General features: G+C 36.2%; 1 protein-coding gene across 9 annotated transcripts in view; it reads right to left on the bottom strand.

Annotated features, from left to right (window-relative positions):
- COG6 (component of oligomeric golgi complex 6) overlaps positions 1–23,198 on the bottom strand; it is a 129,827-nt gene that overhangs the window by 94,665 nt on the left and 11,964 nt on the right. For all 9 annotated transcript variants that reach the window (XM_042905363.1, XM_042905297.1, XM_042905150.1 and 6 more), the window contains exons 4-12: positions 22,859–22,917; positions 16,882–16,993; positions 15,115–15,197; positions 14,675–14,745; positions 13,195–13,288; positions 9,454–9,582; positions 9,284–9,375; positions 7,707–7,771; positions 4,898–4,989 (exon numbers count right to left, since the gene is read on the bottom strand). In XM_042905363.1, coding sequence (XP_042761297.1) covers positions 4,898–4,989; positions 7,707–7,771; positions 9,284–9,375; positions 9,454–9,582; positions 13,195–13,288; positions 14,675–14,745; positions 15,115–15,197; positions 16,882–16,993; positions 22,859–22,917 — 797 coding nt within the window. The remainder of the gene's footprint in view (positions 1–4,897; positions 4,990–7,706; positions 7,772–9,283; positions 9,376–9,453; positions 9,583–13,194; positions 13,289–14,674; positions 14,746–15,114; positions 15,198–16,881; positions 16,994–22,858; positions 22,918–23,198) is intronic.

Below are 23,198 nucleotides of genomic sequence, written 5' to 3'. Positions count from 1 at the left end.
ATACCTAAAAGAAATTTAGATTGCTGAAAATAAATATAATGGCATTACTAAATACCATTAGATAGTAAACAAACAAACAAAAAAAGCCAATTTACAGAAAACTGATATATTACACATGACATGTTATAAAAGCAAATACTAATGCCATTTACTTCAATACATTCTGAAACTAAAACAAATTGGAATGAATTCTTATATAGTTAATGCAGGCAAACCAAATTAACAAACATATATATAAAGTAAACAGCAAAATAAAAGCAAATTCCTAAACAGGTAGCCATAATACCTATATTTACAAAAAAGAAAGTATTTCAATTAAAAATAGTATAAGCTAAACACCAAAATAAACTGAAAGAAATTCCCACACATGCCTATACATACAATAAAAATAAGTATGCTTCTGAATAGTAAAATATACCAAGCAACAGGGGAAAAAACTGAATGGATACAAACAGAAACTGATATTTAAAAATTTCTTTAATGTTTATTTATTTATTTTGAGAGAGAGGGAGAGAGAATCCCAAGCAGGCTCTGTGCTGTCAGCAGAGAGCCTGATGCGGAACTTGAACTCACGAACCATGAGATCAATTATGACCTGAGCTGAAATCAAGAGTTGGACACTTAACTGACTGAGCCACCCAGGCGCCCAGAAACTGACATTTTAATGAAAACTTTGGAGAGATAACAACATACGTTTACATTCATTTAAAAAAAAAAAAATTGGAGTTATCGGCCATATTTTGCACTTACTCAGATCTAGAATTTACTAATGGTTGCAAAGTACTCAACAGGTACCAGTAACTGGGCCAAGTACTTACAGATGGTTATTGCATTTCACTCCATATTTATACCCAACATGCTTATCCTGCCATTACTTGATTTTTCAATTTTAGGTATTATTTACAAAAACCCTGCTATGGAAGATGAGAGTCAAATTCTCTTAACATAATGCTCATCCCCCACCACAATATACCCAAACTTCAGCTTTCCCAGGCTCTCTAACACAGTTATATCACAGGGTTCTGGTGAATAAACACTCAACATTTACAATATTACAGGCATGTAAATACTATTCAGAGCTAACTGAGGCATCAGGGAATTCAACATAAGGGAATGAGCAGGCTGATGAAGAAGACAAACCCCAGTGTCACAGCCTTGCAGGAGGCCAGAAAGTAACCAGTCCAGACTGGAGGAAGAGAATGAGGGTTCCAAGAGGAATGCAGGAAGGGAAGAGGGGAGAGAAGTTGGGAAGAATTGGTAGATGTGCTTGACTACACGGTGAGAAAATGTGGAGTCCACTTAAGGGTTTGGGTCTGCAGTAAAGCACTACCAGGAATTTATCCAAAGGATACAGGACAGGGGCACATGTACCCCAATGTTTATAGCAGCGCTTTCAACAATATGGAAAGAGCCCAATGCCCATCAACTGATGAATAGATGAAGCTGTTGTATATTTATACAATGGAATACTACTTGGCAATGAAAAAGAATGAAATCTTGCCATTTGCAACGATGTGGATGGAACTAGAGGGTATTATGCTAAGTGAAGTAAGTCCGAGAAAGACAGAAATCTTGTTTTCACTCATATGTGGAATTTAAGAAACTTAAGACCATGGAGGAAGGGAAGGAAAAAAAAAATAGTTACAGACAGAGAGGAAGACAAGCCATAGGAGACTCTTAAATACAGAGAACAAACTGAGGTTTGATGGGGGTGGAGGGGCAGGGGGGTGGGGAAAATAGGTGATGGGCATCGATGAGGGCACCTGCTGGGATAAGCACTGGGTGTTGTATGTAAGTGATGTATCACAGGAATCTACTCCCAAAGTCAAGAGCACACTGTATACACTGCATGCTAACTTGATGATAAATTATATAGTAAAAGAAAAAAAAAATTTTGGGTCTAAAACAGCGATCAGGACATAGGAAAGTAAGCAAATACAAAAACAAAGCAATTACTAAGTACAGAGAGAAAAAGGTTTACAAGTAAGGAAATGTAATCAAAGTATGCTGGATTCCCTGTTTTCATGGATTCTGCATCTTCCTTTGCCTCGTTTACTATTGCCTTTTGATGGAATCTACCCTCTGGGAGTTTGAATGTATAGGGGGCATTTTTTTTTTTTTTTTGAAAATTTGTACGTCTCCTATTTTTCCCCAATTTTCTTTGTGGGTTTCTTTTCTTTCTAACCTCTAAATGTGAGAGCTCCCCAGGTCTCAGTCTTAGGCCTCTTCTTCATCTGTACTTACTTGCTAAGTGATCTTACCTAGTCCTGTTGCTTCAAATACCATCTATATGCTGCAAACTACCAGAGGTATAGGTTCGGCCCTGACTTCTCTGTTGTCTGCTCACTCAACACATCCCACCACGCGTTCACAGGGATGCTGGATCCCACATGGCCAAAACTGGGCTGAACTCTTCAGCACACACCCACTCCCATAAACCTGTTCCTCTCCAGCATCCTCCCTCTCAGCAAACGACAATACCACCCATCTAACTGTTCAAACCAAAAGCCAAGAATTCGTCCCAGACTCCCCACATGTCACCCTACCTAGTCCATATATATTTCCTATTGTCTCTGGACCTCCAAGACTATCACTCTGACACATCACCATCTCTGCTCAGAACACAGACTGCTTCCTAAATACCTTGTTCCCCTCTACCCCAGTACACTACATTATCCACAGTGTCCAGAGTCACCTGATATATCATAAATCAGCTCAAGTCACTGAAACATCCCCACCCACCCCCACACACATACATCTTCTCCAACCCTCTCAGTATAAAATCAAAATCTTCACCATAGCCTACAAAGTCCTACATGATCTGGCCTTTGCTTACCTCTCTGATTTCATTCCTCCCTACTCCTTCCATTCAATCTATTCCAACCACTGGCCTTCCTTCTGGTCCTGTAAAATGCAAGCTTTTTCCAGCTTCAGGACCAAAATACCCTGTCTAGGATGCTCTTTACCAAGATCTTCACATGCCCGACTCCTTCACGCTGTGCAGGTCTGTGTTCAAATATCACCTCCACCACAAGGCCTTTCAAACAGCCCCATGCACATACACTTGCTCATATGTGGTCACTCCCTATACTTCGTTTCCTTTCTCCTGCTTTATTTCTCCTCGTTGCCCTTAGCACTATCTAAATTATTATTTTATACTTGTTTGTCTTTCTCCCCATCAGAATGTAAGTTTAAGCGGTTTTGTTCACTGCCATATCTTTAGCATCTAGTAGACTGACGTCTGCAATCAATTTTTTAATTGACTAAATGAGGAAATATGTGAACAAGTAAAAAAAGTACATGGAAAAAAATGATCAAAAGATCCAACTGTCATCCTCAAAATCATCACTTTCAAAGATAGAAAAATTATAATTCTCAGAGTCTAATAAATATATTACCTTCAGAATCCAAATGATTTTTTCTTAGCATTCTTTGTATTAGAAACTGAGTTATCTTTATCTTCAAATGATAAATTTTGTTCAGTACCATCATGGGTATTACTACATAAATAATTTAAAAATTATTTACCACTACCTTTGCCTAATATGGCATTAGTTATGTGTTAGCTGCTTTCAGCTGCTGTTGTGTTTTCTAAGTACGTATCATTCTCTTATTTTAGGAAGCTTACAACATCACAATTGAAACTAATTTATTGCTTCTGAGTCATGGCAAATGATGGTAATAAATTTATATCTAAAATGTTAGAGGACTAACCCAAATCCTATCACTGATTAGTTATATATAGCCTGTGGCTTGTTGGTTTTGTTTAAAAATTTACCGGGGTGCCTCTGTGGCTGTCAGTTAAGCGTCCGACTTTGGCTCAAGTCATGATCTTGTGGTCCGTGAGTTCGAGCCCCACATCAGGCTCTGTGCTGACAACTCAGAGCCTGGAGCCTGCTTCGGATTCTGTGACTCCCTCTCTCTGCCCCTCCCCCACTTGCGCTCTCTCTCTGTCTCTCAAAAAATGAATAAGTGTTAAAAAAAAAAAATTTTTTTAATTTACTAATAGCATGTGAATTTCATCTCTTAACTGTGAAGTTCTGGGTGGCTAGCCTCAGCTACTAGAAGGTAGGGAACGTCACCACCTTAGTCTTTGGGTGCTTCCTTAACTAGAGATCCCTGCACCTCTCCTATTAGTTATAATAACCCCTGGATTTTAACAATTGGACTTCTGTTCCTGATACTAACATACTGGATGAAGAATAATTGTTAAATCATTTTTAATGGACTAATAATGGAAACTATCCAAAATATAGTGTGAAAGGTCATTGTTTTAACACAACTACATGGAACACAAGACACAGAATATGGTCTTATAGTGACATTTATAATAAAGCTCAAGTGTATACCATCACTGCAAAGTGAAGATAAATGAATCTTTTGGAGTCAAAGATCAAATTATAGAGAAAATAAGTGGTTCCTAATCAGATAAAGTAGCTTTTATTGAAAGCAGACAAAGCTATAGTTCTGTTTTATCATTAATAGAAAACTAAATGTTAAAAAAAAACTTACATTATTTATACCCAGAATAGGACACTTCACTTATTGTGCTCTATTTTGAGTGTAATGTCTAATTACTGTAGGTACCATGGATCTCTTTTACTAATGCAGAAGAACTAAAAAAATACTCACACTACAAACTTATACTGTTATATAGGCTGTGTGTGTGTGCGTGCGTACAGTTATGTTTGGGGAAGAAAGGGAAAAGAAACGGCAGACCTTAAAATACAGCACAAACAACACATACATAATGATTCATAAGGTGTGGAGGTTCTGCTGGTTTATATTTAGTCAAACAAATGGTGAAAGCAAACAAAACCAAAACCTTATACTGTGTTTCTACCTGAAATAACGTATCACAGAGGGTCTAACAAGCACGTTTAACCATTCCACTTACCTGATTGTATGATGGTAAAATTTGAGGAGGTTAGAAATTTTATATAACAAAACTGCCCCAGGTTCAGCAACTATTACTTGTTCAATTCGAACCTGTGAAAACGTGAAAAAAAATTAAATATTTCTTAAAGGCGTAATTTTCATTCTACAATCACATGTGGTCTAAACAGCATTTTAAAAAGACAAAATTTAATTCTGTAGAAATCACAAAATTCCTTCTAAGTAATCTCTGAATATTAAATTATAAGGGATAGTAGAATAACAAAAATATTTTAACACAGATATACTCTACCAAAAAAAAAAAAAAATCCTTTACCTACAGAATTTGGCTTGAAGACAGTCGCTACCAAAAATAACCAATACATGAGGAGGTCTTGGGAGGTTCTTTACCAGTATATAATGGAATTTAGTTCAGCACTATTTGCAAATCAGCTGTTACCTCCCTAAGAGCAGATTATCAGTGCAAATACTGCTCTATCATCAACTATTCAGAAAAAAAAAAATTAAAGAATTCTTATCTTCAAACTGTTATGCCGAATTTCCTTTTTTAAATTAGCACCAACATATATGTCTAATTACGACTACCAGGGCAATATCAGATCTAGTTCAAAGTTAACTCGATCTCTCTTAAGGTTAACTACTAGGAATCTTTAATTAAATTCCATCCCTTACTTTATATTCCCTAATTAATGAATGCAAGCTAAATTACACCGGTATGTACTTCCTTACATATTGTATCTGTTCTTAAGCCACTGCTTACATTGTGTCTTCCTGTTTCCTAACTAGATTCTAAACACAGACCTTGTATTTGTTTTCTGCTGCTTTTACATCTCCACAGCATCTGGGAGAACAGCACATACACAACAGATGCTTAATACATGCTTTTGAAAACTGAAGTTTCTCTGTACTTAGATTTTGGAATATGTCATAATGCCAACATATGTGATTTGCTAAAATAGATTTATAAATGTATGTATGTGAGCATACAAATACCTCTCAGATTACAGAAATTAAATGACCTTTACATTAATATGTTTATGAAATTTATACATCTTTTGGCATTAGACATTAGTAGATGAGCTAACTAACACAATATTATAAATTGTGAACAGCATGTGAATTTAAAAACCACGATTTACACATTACAATTTCTTTCTAGGTCCAAGGCCTGCCTCAATAGTGATTTAAATGATATATCAATAAGTGATATTTTCTGAATGTTAATGTAATTATCAGGACAAAATATAATAGATGCTAATTGTAGATAGACAGCTCTTCTCTAGTAGATTTGTAACAGCATCTTAGCTATCTGGCAAAGTCTCTCCAAAAATGTTCAGGCATCAAAAAAATACTCTTTACGACAACTCTGTCAAGCAAGTGAGAAAGGAGGAAGAGGGAGGGGAAAAAGGGAAGGAAAAGAGGGAAGACACAGAGGAAGGAAGAGGAAACAAACCCAGTTCCGCCTCTTTTCACACACACACAAAGGTTCTGCGGGAAAGCAGCATCCTTTCAGCTACGATGAAAAGAACAGAGAAAGGCTGAAAAATCAGGGGATTTATGTCCAATACACGAAGGTTGTTTGCCACACTGTTTTCTGAGGGTGACATAAGAGGACCACCATTTTCAGCAAAGGCCAACAGTCCCAGGAAAAACAACAGGCGATGAGAGAAAAACACAAATGTACAAAGGCTGAAAGAGACTACGGAGGTGGTGGCAGCAGGAACCAACTAGAAAGTAGAAGGCGCTGGAGAAAAACAAGCATTATTAGCAAAGCTTAACAGCAGTGACGGGAAGAATGGCTCAGACATAACATGCTTCCAACTGTCCCTGGCACATAATAAACACTCAAGAAACTGTAACTGTATCGGAAGTGGCAGAGATGATAAAGGCAGAAATTAAAAGTAGCCAAAGGGGCCACAGGCGGTTGGACAACAATCTTGGGAGGAGATAAAAGACCCAATGGCGGCTCTCCATTCCAGTGCCAAAGAGAGAGCTGGAGCAAACAAGAGTCAGAAAGCAAGAGAAAGATGGAGAGAATCTGTGTTTATGGGGAGCGGACAAAAGGAGGAGGCAGGACTGACAGGGATAATAACAAACCTTTGTCTTAACATCGTAGATGGCTGCTTAGAGTAGACGTTTGTTCCCCAGTACACATCAGCAATCTGAGGGCACTATTTCTGTACCATGCAATACAGCATTCAGCTCTATTTTCCATGCCATTTATCTTTGTATATAAACTTATTTTCATAGAACCCACCAGAATGTATGAAGGTCTGAGCATATCGTAAGTTTTTATTAAGAAAGGTAAAATTCAAATGTTAGCTAGTAATCGCTTTGCAACCCAGAACAGTCATATAAAAAGAAGCATCATCTTACTACCCATAGACTTGGAAAACAAAGACTCAATCCATTAATTCTTTTTTTTTTTTTTTTTAATTTTTGTTTATTTTTGAGAGAGACAGAGACAGAGCACAAGCAGGGGAAGTGCGGAGAGAGGCGGAGACACAGAATCCGAAGCAGGCTCCAGGCTCTGAGCTGTCAGCACAGAGCCCGACATGGGGCTTGAACCTGTGAACCATGAGATCATGACCGTGATCACGATCAAGCTGAAGTTGGACGCTTAACCGACTGAGCCACCCAGGTGCCTTGATAATGATTATTTTTAAATGTATTTTACAATCCTACACTAATGTGTTAATTTGAGAAAATTATAGCTTGATTTCCAGCTGTGAAGTTTTTTTTAAACTCATAGGAATAAGGCAATAATTTATCCAGATACCATATAACATATATAAAAGCAAAATATTTACCTTCAGAGGCCTGCACACACCCTCAGTAATATGCCCAACAACTTCCTGAATATTTTCTTCAACACCTACAATTAATTATAGCATTACTAAAATGTTTTTTCCATATTACGCATAAGTTCAAAACACGAACAATAATGTATATGATTAATGACACTAATAACAAACATTTAAAGTAACATAACAATATTTTATTAAGTTGAATGTCTTTTAGGACATTATTAATTATGTTAATATTTGGGTCTAGAACCTGGTTAATTTATTTCACTGCTGATTAATAAAATGAGCAACTTCTTTGTGAAAAAGAGTAAATGTATGAGTCACAGGAAAAAAATGACTGGGAAACATATTAATTGAAGGAAGTGATATGAAGATGTATTAGTGTCTGCTCTACAAACACCTTATTCTGGGCAGGGGTGCTGAGCACAGAAGCTGAGAGGTAAAAATGCAAAGCACACCTTGTAACCTAAGGGAAAAACTGACATTTACTAAATAGTGACTATTTGCAAGCTCCTGGGTACTTGACATTCACTGCTTGTGACTGACTTTTTTTTTCAGATGGAGAAACTGAGGCTTAGAAGAATTAAGTCATTCTCAAAGAATAACCTGTTTCATCCAACTCCGATCTATTTTCTTCCAACCTCTTCACACTGCCTCTCAGATACACTTTACCAAAACATCTTTTAAGAAATACATTATTTTAAACTAGGTAATTAGGATAACAGAAACCCACTTTAAAAAGTGCAGACTTTGTGCCAATCCAGCATACCCACTGAGTCTAACTTTAATTTCAAAGAGCGAGAAAAACAAGAGGGTAAGTACCCTCTCCGATTTGCACACTAGCCTCTCCTGCAGATCAGGATCTGAGCCAGAGCGGCGCGGGCTGACCAGTGCGACAAAGTCACAATATTCCTCCTCACTTCTTATCAAAAACAGAGTACCTGAATTTTCCACTTATCCCTCAAACTCTAACAACAGGCATCTTAAGGTAATCGCTATTAAGAAGACGTGAAATCCTGTAACAACCACACATCAGCAGTTTCTTCCTTGAAATCAAGACCAAAATTTTAAGTACATAAAGTACTACATGGGTAATTATTCAAAAAACTACAACAGTCACATGAGAATGAATAAAGGGGCTGGCTGGTAGAAAGAAATGAGAGACTTAGTGGCTTAACGACCTTAAACCAGACACTTGGTCACACATATAAAAGGAGGATATACCACCTCCCACTTTCTCTCACTTCCTCTCACCTCTCACTTTAAAGTGTGGTGTGGACATCTGAGACCATGTGTGCTACACGCACCAGAAGGGTCTTAAAAGTCAGGCAGAGGAGTCTAGGCCTGATAGGGAAGGTCACAGGGACCGGAGCACAAGTGTGCACAGCTGTGTGACAGGAAGGTGATGGAGGACAGAAGTCTATTAGCAGGAGAGGGGAGAAACCAGAGGAAAACTAATCAGGGCGCTTACTGTGCCACTGAGGGGTGAACAGCTTATCTCCGTGAAGATGACAGATTTTGAGAAGTCTTGTGTTATTGTCTCTATTTAGATGTCAGCAATTAACAACTGGAGGACCCACCTTGTAGAGTTACATGCTTTAAGAGAGCTTCAAGGTGTTCTTTTTCAGAAGCGGTCGCCTGATGGAGCCAAGCCAACATATCTCCCACGTATCTAATGCCGAAACTGAATGTTAGTAAAGATTTCCTTCAGAAAAACCTCAAAAATCCCAACACTGTCTGATTACGATACCTCAAGGGGTCATGGGAGTGCATTTCAATGGGTCTTGGCGTGCCTCCCGGGCCCCCTCTCGTAAGAGCATCAATAAATCCACGAACAACGGTACTTCTTCTGGCTGTTCCAAATTCATCCAAGGTATACCTGGGAGAAACAAGTTATTGGAGAACCAGATGTGTTTCTTTCTGATGGTTACATCGAACTATCCATGCGGTTTCTGAGATAAGCAACTTGTCTCAGCTTCTTTACACAACGTTCTCAAGCAATAAATACTGTTGTGCACAATTACCTTGCGATCACTTTCTATTTTTTTTAAAACAAATTAGAATCAAAATGCTTTGATTTTTCTCCCCTCATGCTCTTAGATTATAAATATGTTTAGTGTAAAGAATGCATTCCTTTAAATGATCATGAATTCTATGAAATGACTTCTGATTAAATGACTACTTACAGCACAAAATTCACAAACTTTTAACTTCTCAAATACGTAAAACTAATCCTCATCCTCAGGACCCAATCTGTCCCAATAAACAGAAGCAATGTAACTTCTGTTTCTAGGGCTATTCACTCTGACCACAAGTTATATTAGAAACCAGTGAATTCACTGGCAATTTAAATAGGGGTGAGGGGACTTATCAAGCCTGACAAACACTAGACTCTGATCCGTATAAATTATATGAAATATACATACACATTAATATTAATGTTAATCTCCCTTTAATAACAGACATAACTTGAAGCAAAACCAGCATGAGTTACAATGAACCTTCAATGACATCTATACATGTGAAACACCTTTTCCCCGAGAGAGAGGAACATTTCTTTGACTTAAAAGAGATTATTTCCCAACAAAGGTCAAAAATTCAAAATGGAAAAAAAAAGTATTCAAAATGAAACTTTATAAGGTGAATGTTAGAATTATTTAAATATCCTAAAATGCCTCTGGTTAAAATTAAAAGTTAAAATCCCCATTTTTTTAGCTAGGGCTATAGCAAAAAAAAGAAAAATTCCGGTCAAAAAGTAAATTAAAAGATGAAAGATCTGGGTCCAAAACAAATTTAAAGAATAGTGTAAAAGCCTCTAATAAATGGAGAAAATACATAAAGAATGATTAAAAGTCAGCAAATTACTACATTCCTTAACACCTTATATTCTGAAGGTTTACCAAAGGAAGGAAGACATCAATTTATTCATTTCTACTTATAGTAAATTTCTTTATGAAAAAATGGCTATACTTGATTTATTAAAAGCTAATAATGCATTAGCATTCCAGTTACAAGCTACCTAATAAAAGCTGGGTATGGCAACGCTTCCCAAGGGCTTCAATAATTACCATTTTTCTGGCACATGATACCTACACATTTGAGACACGCTCAAGACACCAAAGCTTTTACTCATTACTTAAATAAAGTGCATACGCAGTGCCATCTGGTGGTTAACATGAGACATTGTTAATTTTTTCCTAAATTTAAAGAAACCACCACTTTGAAAATAAATGATAACTTAATGAAAGGCCAACTTTCTCTTTTAGCATTCATCTTACGGGAATCAACTGGTCTTTAAAACTTCCTTCTTCCTAAGTTAACTTCCAAATGCCTCTTACCATGTTCCAAACTGCACTATTGCCCCCCCCATTCCCTGGCTTGTGCCTCTTCAAGATAAATCGTGTCTATTATAGTTCTGTTCTTTGCCTTTCAAGATTTTTCCTGGCTGGAACAATGGATTCTAAATATACCCTTCTGTATTTGACAGCTTTCCAGTTTATCTCCTTTCAAAATAAAAATAATAGCTAAAATTCTGTGACAAGCAAAGCATTATTCTAAGCACCTTATGTGAACAATCTAACTTAAATCTTCACAAAAACCCTGTAAGATAGGCACTATTTTTATCTTTATTTAAGGAAATTGAGGTTTATAAAGGTACAGGGGCTTGTCAAAAAATCTAACTCGGAGCTCGCCTTCTAAACTATTATACAATACTGCTTGTTTCCAAGTGTTTATCAAGAATCAAAATTTAGGGACGCCTTGGTGGCTCAGTCGGTTCAATGTCCGACTCTTGATTTCAGCTCAGGTCGTGACCTCATGGTTGGAAGATCAAGCCCCACATCAGGCTCCACACTGTCAGCATGGAGCCTGCTTAGGATTCTCTCTCCCTCTTTCTCTGCCCCTTCCCTACTCGCTCTCTCTTTCTCTCTCAAAATAAAAATAAATATTGAAACAAATAAAAGAATCAAAACTTACTAAATATATATTTACGTGATAGAAGTCGGCTGACCAAAACACACAAAGGAATTTTTTTAAACAGAGATTAACCTTGTGAACAAATATGAATCTGTGGACAATGTAACATTTTATTAAAATCAAATACCAAATATTTTCGGTACTAAGAGACTCTCCTAATCAAACACCAATATCGTAAAGTGCCAAGGCTGGGAAAGAAATTTCAAGGTACATCTATAACCTGCTAAGCTGATGATCAGTAGTGAACATTAATTAATCATATGTCCATGCACAACATTCAGGGCTATGACAGTACAGCTCTTGCTACCAACCCAGCAACCAGTGCAAGATTTTGCAATCAATTTCCCAAAAATCCATGTTCTTTCTCAATCTACATCTTCGCATCTGCTGTTCCCTCAACCTAGGATGTTTTCAATTCCCTCTTCTTCCTGGAAAATGCCTATTTAACCTTCAGAATTCACTTTAAACCTATTTCCCAGAAGAAACTTTCCCTAACGTTCATCCCTTTCCCCTACCACAGAACACGGACACACGAACTCTAAAGTAGCAATTAATCTAGTCATTAAAATGGTGTGTTTATATCTGGTCCCATAAAATAAAGCAATTTGAGGGTAGAGGTTTATTGATGCTGTGTCTCTAGTACTTAGAACTGCGCTTAACATATAGTAAGTACTCAGTAAGTAGTACTGGAATGTTATTATTTCATGCAGCTGTCCCAGCACTTGTGTTCTGGAAACTTATTATAGGCTAAGCAACGTTCCAATCAGAAAGCACAGTAATGGGGAAATCCTCTAAAACTATTAAAAGCCTCTGAAAGGCATGACTCAGAGCAAGACTGAATGCCTCTGTACACGTTCCCTGGTTTTGTTTCCTGCATAACTCCCCACTTGGTGTCCCTATTTTCATATTATTGCAGAAATTAAAAATTAAAAAAACATTTACTTCTGTTTTATATGAAAGATAAAAGAGTAAAATTAAAATACAGAGTAATAAAAAATATGTCAATAATTAATAATGCCTAGGGTTCTTACCCAAAGCATCATCATAGATCTCTTAGCTGGCATAACTTACAGAATGAAAGACGTGAACTCTTTCTTTTCTTGAACCCTATTAATGGAATCTTGATTTTAAATGTTCTTTTTTCATTTGGGGGAAGTTATATTTCTGACCTCCTTCTCTCCAGGGCCAGGTTGACAGAGGAGTTTTAGCTTCATACAATTCTAAGGTAGTCAGTGAGATGACAGGATGGGGAAAGCCCTTACCTCTACATACATAAGGGGCAGTCTAGACGTAGGGACACCTTGCTTTTCCCCTCCAAACTGCATTCTATAATACACAATACACAAATGAGCTGATGCCCCAACAACACACATATCAGGTAAAAGCATCACTTTGAATAAATTATTTAATTACCGAAACTGAACTATCGTATATCAATTTGATAACACTGAAAGCTAGCATAAATCGTCCAAGAAAAAGTGGATTTATTTTTTTTAATTAGGAAAAAGTCACCCACTTATATAAGACAGGTCTATCCTGCAGGGCTTCCATTGCCTGAGTTAATACTGGAGATATGTCACATGATTCCTGCGTCAGTGTTCTGCATTCACCTGGAAAAGAGTTACCGTGTAATTACAGCACCTGTTAAATTAAAATTTGGTCTTTATTATATCCATTGTGTACCCACAGTCTAAATTCTGTAGCAGATATTACATTAAAAAAATGCTTGGAAAAACTTAGAGAATATGCCAATCAAAAACTATTTTATGATGGGACACTAGAGCAGCTCAGTGGTTACACATCCAACTCTTCGTTTCAGCTCAGGTCATGATCTCATGGTTCGTGAGATCGAGTCCTGCGTCTGGCTCTGCTCTGACAGAGTGGAGCCTGCTTAGGATTCTCTTTTTCCTTCTCCCTCTCTCTGCTCCTCCCTCACTCGCTTACGCTCTCTTTTTCTCTCTCAAAATAAATAAACTCTAGAAAAGTAAGTAAATAGGGGCACCTGGGTGGCTCAGTCGGTTAAGCGTCCAACTTCCGCTCAGGTCATGATCCTGCGGTTCGTGAGTTCTAGCCCTGCATGGGGCTCTGTGCTGACAGCTCAGAGCCTGGAGCCTGCTTCGGATTGTGTCACTCTCTCTCTCTGCCCCGCCCCCACTCACATCTGTCTTCCTCTCTCTCAAAAATAAACATTAAAAACATAATAATAAATAAATAAACAAAAAATACAGACAGAGGAAGAGGCCACAAACCAAAGACTGTAGGCAGCCTCTAGAACTGGGAAAAGGCCTCAGTCACAGCCAGCAAGGAAACATACCTCAGTTGGTCCTACAGACTCAAGTTACTAAATTATGCCCACAAACTGAATAAGCACAGACACTGAACCTTCCCAGAGCCCCAGAAATGACTGCAGCTGTGCTAAGCACTTTTAGTGTGGTGAGAAACATGTCTGATTTCTGACCTGCAGAACTATAGGGTAATGATTTGTGTTGTTTTAAGCCATTAAGTTTGTGATGATTTGTTATAGCAACAATAGAATAGCAATTCACCACGTATAAAACAATTACTTAATGACTTTAGAAGTGATGACCTTTTTTTTTTATTACCATCCTTAATCATACATAGAGCTTGAATGATGGCAAATACTCATGATACAAACACAAACACAATATGTTCAAAAGTAAAACTCATTTTTCTTTCTCTTTTTTTTAAGTTTCTTTATTTTTGAAAGAGACAGACAGAGAGAAAGAAAGAGAATCCTAAGCAGGCTTTGAGTGCAGCGTGATATGAAGCTCAAACTCTGAACTGTGAGATCATGACCTGAGCTGAAATCAAGAGTCAGACACTTAACCACTGAGCCACACAGGCACCCCCACGTTTTTCTTTTTAAAAATACTTTCTGATTACTAAGACCCAAATATGATCTCAAAGGTCAGATGAAATAACTAAATTGAAAACTAATATTTATAAATCTAGACCACATGAAAGAAATCACTTACTTTGAGCCCATCGATAAAGTCTTTCATAAGCTGTTTCTTGAAGCAAGGCCATCTGTTCCATAATTTCTAAACTAAGAAAATTAAAGATTTATTTTAATTTAAAGTTTTAAACAATAGTTACATCTAAAAACTTAATTATTTTGCTTAATTACAGCACATTTTGGTTAAAGCATAGAACTTTTTATCATTTTATGGAAGGATTTTTTGATAACTTTTTTATAATTAAATAAATGTTGTCAAATTTTAATAGCATCACTTAGGTATCCAAGTACTGTTTTATTCTAAATATATCAGGGTATAACTCCCTCCTTATCCAAAGATACATAGAAATTAAATTCCTATTTCATAATATGTCATATAATTTCAGAAAGAACCTAGAATGTCTTTAAAATTTGCAAATGTAAGAGGAAATGCAATTATGAAGTGAAAAGTTAACTCACCCTGCTGTTTGTTGGTTTGTACGTAAGAGAACTTTAACATCATTATGAATCTGTTTTACTCTTCCCAGTGCCTTGAAAAAATCCTTTAAAATTAAAAACGCAAATTTAAAATGCCCAGGTTTTCTGGTGAAATTACATTACTCTAAATTGAAATGTCACTACAAGGGAAAAACAAATTCTTTCACTTACTCTAATGAAGTGCTCCTATACTGACCACAATTTTCTCTAAATTTTTATCGGAAGTGCAACAGATACTTACATTTAAAACATATGTTAATTCAACGTCGACTACGTGCCAAATAGTATGTTAGTTGCCAGGAACACAAAATTTATAAAGACAACAACTGCTGTCCCTCAAGAAATGCATAGTCTAGTAATAGAGAAGGCACCCCTGAAGATTACTACATAAAGGAAAACATGCTACATATGACATACCTTATGACTTAATAAGTAAGCATAGCTTTGTTATCACTGAAGATGATGTTTTACATTAGCTTTTATATACCTGTTCTTGCCCCCTAATCCAAGAGCAGAATGTAAAGCTGGATACGTAAAAGCTGCTCATAGATAATAGAGGAGCTGACTGATGCTGAACTCCAAGATTTTTTTGCCTTTTAGAAAGAGGCACTGAAGCCTTCGTTTCCATACAGTCATGGTGTTCCAATCATGAAAATAATGAATGAGTTATTTTTCTTTGATGAATGAAATTTAAAAAAAAATCTCCTCCAATACTGTTGACAATTTCTGCTAAGTGGAGAAAAGGTAAGATGCCAAATATTTCATATGTGCAAAGTTCCACCATCTACAAGGGCAATAAACACCAATAAGGAAAGTACAAACGCATTCTCGACCTACTTAACTCCTTACTCCTAGATGACTGGGTCCGCTCTAGCCTGGCAGTAAGAAGCGGTGACATCTCTGGAGAGCAGCCCAGTACGTCGCACCCACCCTTTGAGAACTCTTCCTGCCCTTAGACCCTAGAGGGATGACAAGTGTCTTAGGTGTACAGCTCCTCCCAGTTAGGAAACTGAAAGATTCCTTTCTGGAGACAGTGAATGTCTTCAGGAAAAAACAAAGAAACAAAAGTCTACCCAGTTAATTAGCACTTTGAGAGGTTTTAGAGTTGTGTGTCAGTTTGGAAAGAAGGGTGTCGATTCAGAAGCTAATTTGGTGAAAAGATAAGGAATTGCAAATTCCAGGAAAGACAAAAAGTTATAAAGGAAGAAACGTGTAATCACTTTAATGCTACTGTAATGAAAAGAGAAAATGTCATAAAACTGTACTGTGAGGTAGGAAGGAAAGAGAACATGTATGTGTGCAGGAGAAGGCAGGGTTAAGAGGCTAAAATCTCATATTTCATGACTGGAAACCAACAGAAAATAGGAAACATAGATAATCAAACCTTTTTTTTTTTAAATCTACGGATCCAGGATACAGAATTTAGAAAAGAAGCAATTAATAAGGTTGAAAATGGTTGACAATGGACAATGGTTGACAGGAAGGAGTGGAAAAGGTGACGAAGATTTTTTTAAAAAATTGACACTCTTCGATTTCTCAAATAAAAAATTATACATATTGCTTTGAAAAAAATACACAAACAAAAAAAAAACCAAATTAAGGTAATTTAAAATACGTATCTTAGTTTCTAAACTTAAAAAAATATTCTAAATAAAACTTTTGTGATGGGAAAATAAAGCCTTAAAACGAGTGACTTATCTATAAATCATTATCTGCTATGCTTTAAATGATTATAAGAGAGCAACATACCTCGGTTATAGGTCCTTCTCTGGTACCTCGGAGGAGACCCATCTCATCAGAAGTCAGCTGGAACTTGGATAAGAAGGCATCTGCGACTTGTGCTCTTATTTCTAGTCTTTGACTATAATAATAATAAAAAACAACCAAGCAATAAAAAAAAAAAAATCAAGCATGCTATGAATTTGCGTAGCTTTAAAACAAGCTACATCTCTGACATAATAACTTCTTAAAACCCATGTGAAAGAGTCTCAGTATGTTTGAAAGCCTCATTTCTGCCTCAAACATTAGATGCTTGTCCGGCAGGTAGGTGACAAAATTACCTGATATTGTTTTACCTCAGATACCTACACACAGTAAAACGAGTTAACCATCATGCAAAAGAAGAAATAGGTTTACAAATGGTCCCTGCGTAACAAATTCTCAGCCACTTACATGTACTTGAATTGTTCATCTGGTAGTAACAACGTTGTCTTACAGGAGAGAAATAAGCCCGTTTTCAACTAATTTCTTTTCAATCACTAAAAAATCCTAAGCCTCTGAAGTTTTCACATGAAGTGCACAGTGACCAAAAGTCAGGTTTTTTATTTTTTAACTTTCGATTAGAAACAGAGAACTCATTTACCAATTCCTCATAAATCCATAGAGCACTCCACTTGTGCCTTCACACTTTTTCTGCACACTATGGTAATACAAGAGTCTTCAGTTACATTATGTGAATGCAACCTATGTAGACCAGGTTGACAATTAAGGAAAGGCACACTCTTATTTGGAATGTGACCTGAAGGCCCGGGCCGCATCCCCGTCTAAAGGCTAAGTCCTGAGCAGAAATTCACCATTCCTGGCTTTTCCATCTTAGATTTAAAGATATACACATAAAATTGGGTTTCACCAGCAGTATTCACAAGGCAGCAATATTCCACAACTTAATAATACTCAAATGAGAGTGGACAAAATAAACATCAACATTCTATGTGCAGACAGTACAATGCATCTGCCATATTTGTTTTGTTGGTACGCTTGGGCTGTGAGGTTCTAAAGTCAAAGTCAAATGCTCTGAAATAATATAGCAAGTTAGAAAGGAAAAGTCCTCTAGGTGGCAGTAACATTCTGATGATCTCAAATGATAATGTAAATAGTGTAATTAAATCTACACAGATGAATGGCATACGCCCTTAATCATCTTATGGATATCAAAAAGTTACTTTATCGGGTTTTGTTTTACAGTGTTTAAGCTCCAATCGTTACCACACAGGATTTGAAATAATTATAAGAGTTCATAAAATTCGAGATTATTTAGATTAATCATTTTTACTGAAACCTTTCCAGAGCTTCTTTCAGATCTATCTCTAGAGTCAATTTACTGGGCACAAAGGAAACAAATTTCTTTAGTTTATAACTTACTTTTGCTTTAACCAAATCTAGTATTACCTATCTTGATCATACTTCTTTTTTTTTTTTTTTAATTTTTTTTTAACGTTTATTCATTTTTGAGACAGAGAGAGACAGAGCATGATCGGGGGAGGGTCAGAGAGAGAGGGAGACACAGAATCCGAAACAGGCTCCAGGCTCTGAGCTGTCAGCACAGAGCCTGACGCGGGGCTCGAACTCACGGACCGTGAGATCATGACCTGAGCCAAAGTCGGCCGCCCAACCGACTGAGCCACCCAGGTGCCCCTTGATCACACTTCTTAATCATTAAATTTCATTCCAGATAGTAGTTTTGACTAGTGTGTATGTACACACACACACACACACACACACACACACACACACACACAGAGACATAAAAGCCATGAAATAAAAAGACTTTAAGCCAGAGGCTCTATCTCTACAAAAGATTTGGTCCAAAAATATGTTTAATGGTCACATTGCTAAAACAAGGGTTTGGTATCTCAAGATGACAACTTTTAAAGTAATGATGAAATACACTGTAATATATTTTTAAAATCATATTACTCTTTGCTTTCACCCTATATATTCTTCCCAGGTAAAACTGCACAACCTTTCTGATAGAAAGTTACTCTCATATAGTCCAATCACTTGGTTTGGGAGTATCTGCGCAATCTAAGAACACTAACAGGGACCTACAATATATAAAAGCCCTAAGCCAGGGTCTGGTGTGACAAAAGATACATATCAGACCTTGCCTTCATCTTACATCACAACTGAAATATGGTATGTTCTGGAGAGTTTTTAATATCTAAATAAAATCATATGAAATAAATGTTAATACAAAACATATAAATGGCTATTATAAATTACAGCCTCTTTGGGATGTGTTCATGTAATCACTGTAATCACTTGGAGATGTATTATATGTTATATAATACATAAATAAACACAGCAAATACGTACTGTGAAATAATGTGCAGCAGATAAAAAATATGAGATAGATCTGGACCTATTAATACAAAATGATCTATAAAGCATTTCTCAGGTACAAAAAGCAAGCCACAAAAAATATGTTGGGCAACAACATCGAGTTTGTAAAATATATATATATACACACCCATAAATGAATTTTCAGGACATGTATTCATAAATTACTTAAATATTTAAAATAAACAGACTAATTAATCCTAATAATGATTCCTTCAAGCATTCTCAGAACATGATGTATGAATCTTATGGTGCCTTCTTTTTCTTTTCCTGAAAATCTGCCTCTGCCATATTTTAACTCTACCTTCTAGATTCACTTTCACCAAATAATTTCAAAATAATAAGAAAAAGATTTTAAAAATGGGCAAAAGATACAAAAGAAAAAAAGGATTAAGAAATATAAATGGCAAGACAAAATGAAAAAAAAAAGCTGACTCACCCACCAACAACATTCAATAAAATATAAATTAGGAGTATGATGCTACTGTTCATCTATGAAATTGCCAAAGTTTTTCATGACAATACCTACTACTGGCAAAGTTTTAATAAAAGAGACATTCTCATTTATTGCTGATAAATATGTAAATTGGTATAACCCTTTTGGAGAGCAATTTAGGCAATATACATTATTTCCTTAGTACATCCTAAGGAAATAATCTGAACTGCACATAATGATTTAAAAACATATGCCAAACCATTATTTTTAGTATTGGAAACAATACTAATATTCAGTGATATAAGAATGTTTAACATACGTGTTGGTTCATTCACAAGATGAAATATAATTTCACCATTAAAAAGCATGGTTTTTCTAAGTAAAAGACACAGAAAAATGAACATAAATTTGTTTTCAACTTTATATATTTATTTTTGAGAAAGAGAGGAGAGAGACAACACACACACACAAGCAGGGGCAGACAGAGGGGGAGAGAGAGAATCCTAAGCAGGCTCCAAGCTGTCAGCGCAGAGGCCACTAGGGAGCTTGAACTCACAGTGAGATCATGACCTGAGCTGAAACCAAGAGTTGGACGCTTAACCAACTGAGCCACCCAGGCACCCCAAAAGTGAACATAAAATATAAGTGAACAAAGTAAAACAGAACTACACACATATGATCACACTGGGAGGAAATATGCCAAAACGTTAACAGTGGTTATGCCTGTGTAGTAAAGTTGTAGCTGATTTTAGGGTTTTTTTCCTCTGAATTTTATACATACAAATGAGAGTAAGAAAGAAGAAAAAAGGTCTCTAAGCTTTCCTGCCCGAACAAATATGTTCCTGTAACGTATTTTTATATGTATGTTTATGCAAAATAAAGTATTGTATTTTTGTTACAAACTGCAAAACCTGAATTAAAGTAGTTTATAACAAATAGCACAATTAAAATACAATTAAAACTATTAAAAGATAAAATAGTAAGAAATAGTAAGGAAGGATGAGAAAGTAAATAACATAGCTGAGGAAAACTATAACCTAAGCTTCCTAGCCATCAAAGCCAATGTAGACACAAGATGTGCTGATTGCTTTGTCTAATAAAAGCTCTGGAAGAAGAGAGAAGGATAGTGTCCCTTGACGGATTACCAGGCAATGTGTTCAGCTCCTGTGTAAATCACCTAATCAGCTATTCCCTTTTTTCAGATGTGAAAACTGAGGCTGAAGTTAAGAAGTAACTTGCTCAAAATTAAAAATCTAATGAACTCTTACCCCAAATTTAGATTAGAATTCAGGTTTTTGTCTTCAAAGCCTACATTCTTTCCACTTTAACATACTATACCTCAAAAAGAAACATAAACGTTCACCAGAGGTTATTTCTCTGATTCTAGAAAGAAATTTGGCTGGTGGGCCTTCACAAGAGATAAAAAAATATATGGGGCGCCTGGGTGGCTCAGCTGGTTAAGCATCCAACTTCGGCTCAGGTCATAATCTCAAGGTTCCAGGGTTTGAGCCCTGCGTCCCGCTCCACGCTATGCAATACTTGCTTGGGAATCTCTTTCTCCCTCTCTCTACCCCTCCCCCACTCGTGCTCCCTGACCTCTCAAAATAAATAAATAAACCTAAAAACTTAAAAAATATGTATGTATATATATAAAGTAGTGACTTCAATAGCATTAAAAAATATGCAAGTAGGGGCACCTGGGTGGCTCAGTCAGTTAAGCGTCAGACTCTGGATTTTGGCTCAGGTCATCTCACAGTTCATGAGATCAAGCCCCGTGTCAGGCTTCATGCTGACAGCGCAGAACCTGCTTGGGATTCTCTCTCTCCCTCTCTCTGTCTCTCTCAAAATAAATAAATAAACTTTAAAAAAATATGGAAGTATATTTATGTGGATATCACTTCCTGATTATCAATGAAACCCATCTTCTATCAACTAAATATTACAAAGAAATATTAACCGCAGTCCTGTGAAGACAATTCTGCATCAAACTTTACCTATTAGAGCGTCAGCTATCACAATGACTGAACTTCTAATGTAGTTGGAAAAATATTCATGTCATTGATACATCTGTCTTAATAAGAATGGCATGTTATCCAAATAAGCCCACAGAATTTCTATTTTTAAAGCTAATTGCTTATTTGACAAAGTTTCTTGCTAAAAAGATAAGGTAATACTTAAAAATGGAAAAACAACTGTCGGCCAGCTTCCAGGAATCTGTTATAATTTCTGCTGTGTAATTTTCCTACAATACTTTCCACAAATGTTCACTTGGCACATCATATCCCTAGCTCTTGGGATACTGGAATGTCAGAAATTTTCACTCCCAAAAGCATACCCAGCCAAAACACTTTCATCGGCTTATTAAAATAATAAACATGAACAACGTTGCTTAGTTTTGAGAATATACAGATAGAAACACAATGTTCTAATGTTGCCTCCTATAAACATTAATCGGGGTCCCAAATATGTTACAAGCTCCAATACAATGCTTAGTTTTCAGTTTTTATTTTATGTTCCTTTCTTGGCATCAGATTAGCTGTATTCCATATTCATTTATTCAGAAATTATTTATTGAATCTACAATGCATTAGGCACTGGAGATACAAAGAGAGTTAAAAAACTGTCAACGTTCTCAAGGAGCTCACAGTAACCCACAACTGATTACAAAAGACTGTAATACACAATAAAATACATGAATCCATAGTCTACTCACTTTCATTCACCCATTTATTCAGTCAACAAATATTAGCATACCTATTTGTAAACTACCACAAGAAGAACTTACGCAGTTAACTCTTAATTATATTAGAGAGGACAGACCATAGCTAAAAATAAGAGACAATGAATGTGAAAAAATAAAAATAAGACTACCAAAATTCTAAAACCATCTACATTTTAAAAAGCAATCTTTTTCTTAAATCCGTAGCAAACAATAAACAACACATTGTCATCTCCAAAAAGTGAATAATCCTTCAACCCCAATCAAGTTTGATACTCCTAAAATATTGTTTTGTTTATTTTCCTCTTGGATAATAGCTTAGAACCTTACATGCTGTATGAATTTTGAATCATATTTTTTATTATTTTAACTTTGATTTGGAGTTACCTATAATTTTCTTTCCACTTAATCTCCAAATTAATGAAGAAGAAACTATACAAAGAAAAACTTACCTTTCAGCTTGAAGCTTAGTGGTTTTTACTATCAAATCTTGAGTCTGTTCTTTTGCCGCCTAAAATTATAAACATATCCAACATGAGTACATTTCGATTTTTCTGTATTTCAGAAAACTAATAGTACCACTTACTAAAGCTCAAACTTAACAGCATGTGAGATCACACTCCAGAGCTCAAAAGTTTTAAAAAGGCCAAATAACTGAATTAGATGTTGCCAGGCTCATATACTACCTTTACTAAGAGAAGCTCAGAGTTCTCAACAGACACAACGCCAAGGCTTACAAGAAAGAAAATGGTGTGAGGACGCTAAGGCATTCAACAACTCATGATGTTTTTA

Source organism: Panthera leo, chromosome A1 (genome assembly GCF_018350215.1).
Source record: "Panthera leo isolate Ple1 chromosome A1, P.leo_Ple1_pat1.1, whole genome shotgun sequence".
NCBI classification, from domain to species: Eukaryota; Metazoa; Chordata; class Mammalia; order Carnivora; family Felidae; genus Panthera; species Panthera leo.
The sequence above is the reverse complement of the archived record's forward strand: the minus strand, read 5'-3'. Positions and strand labels throughout refer to the sequence as shown.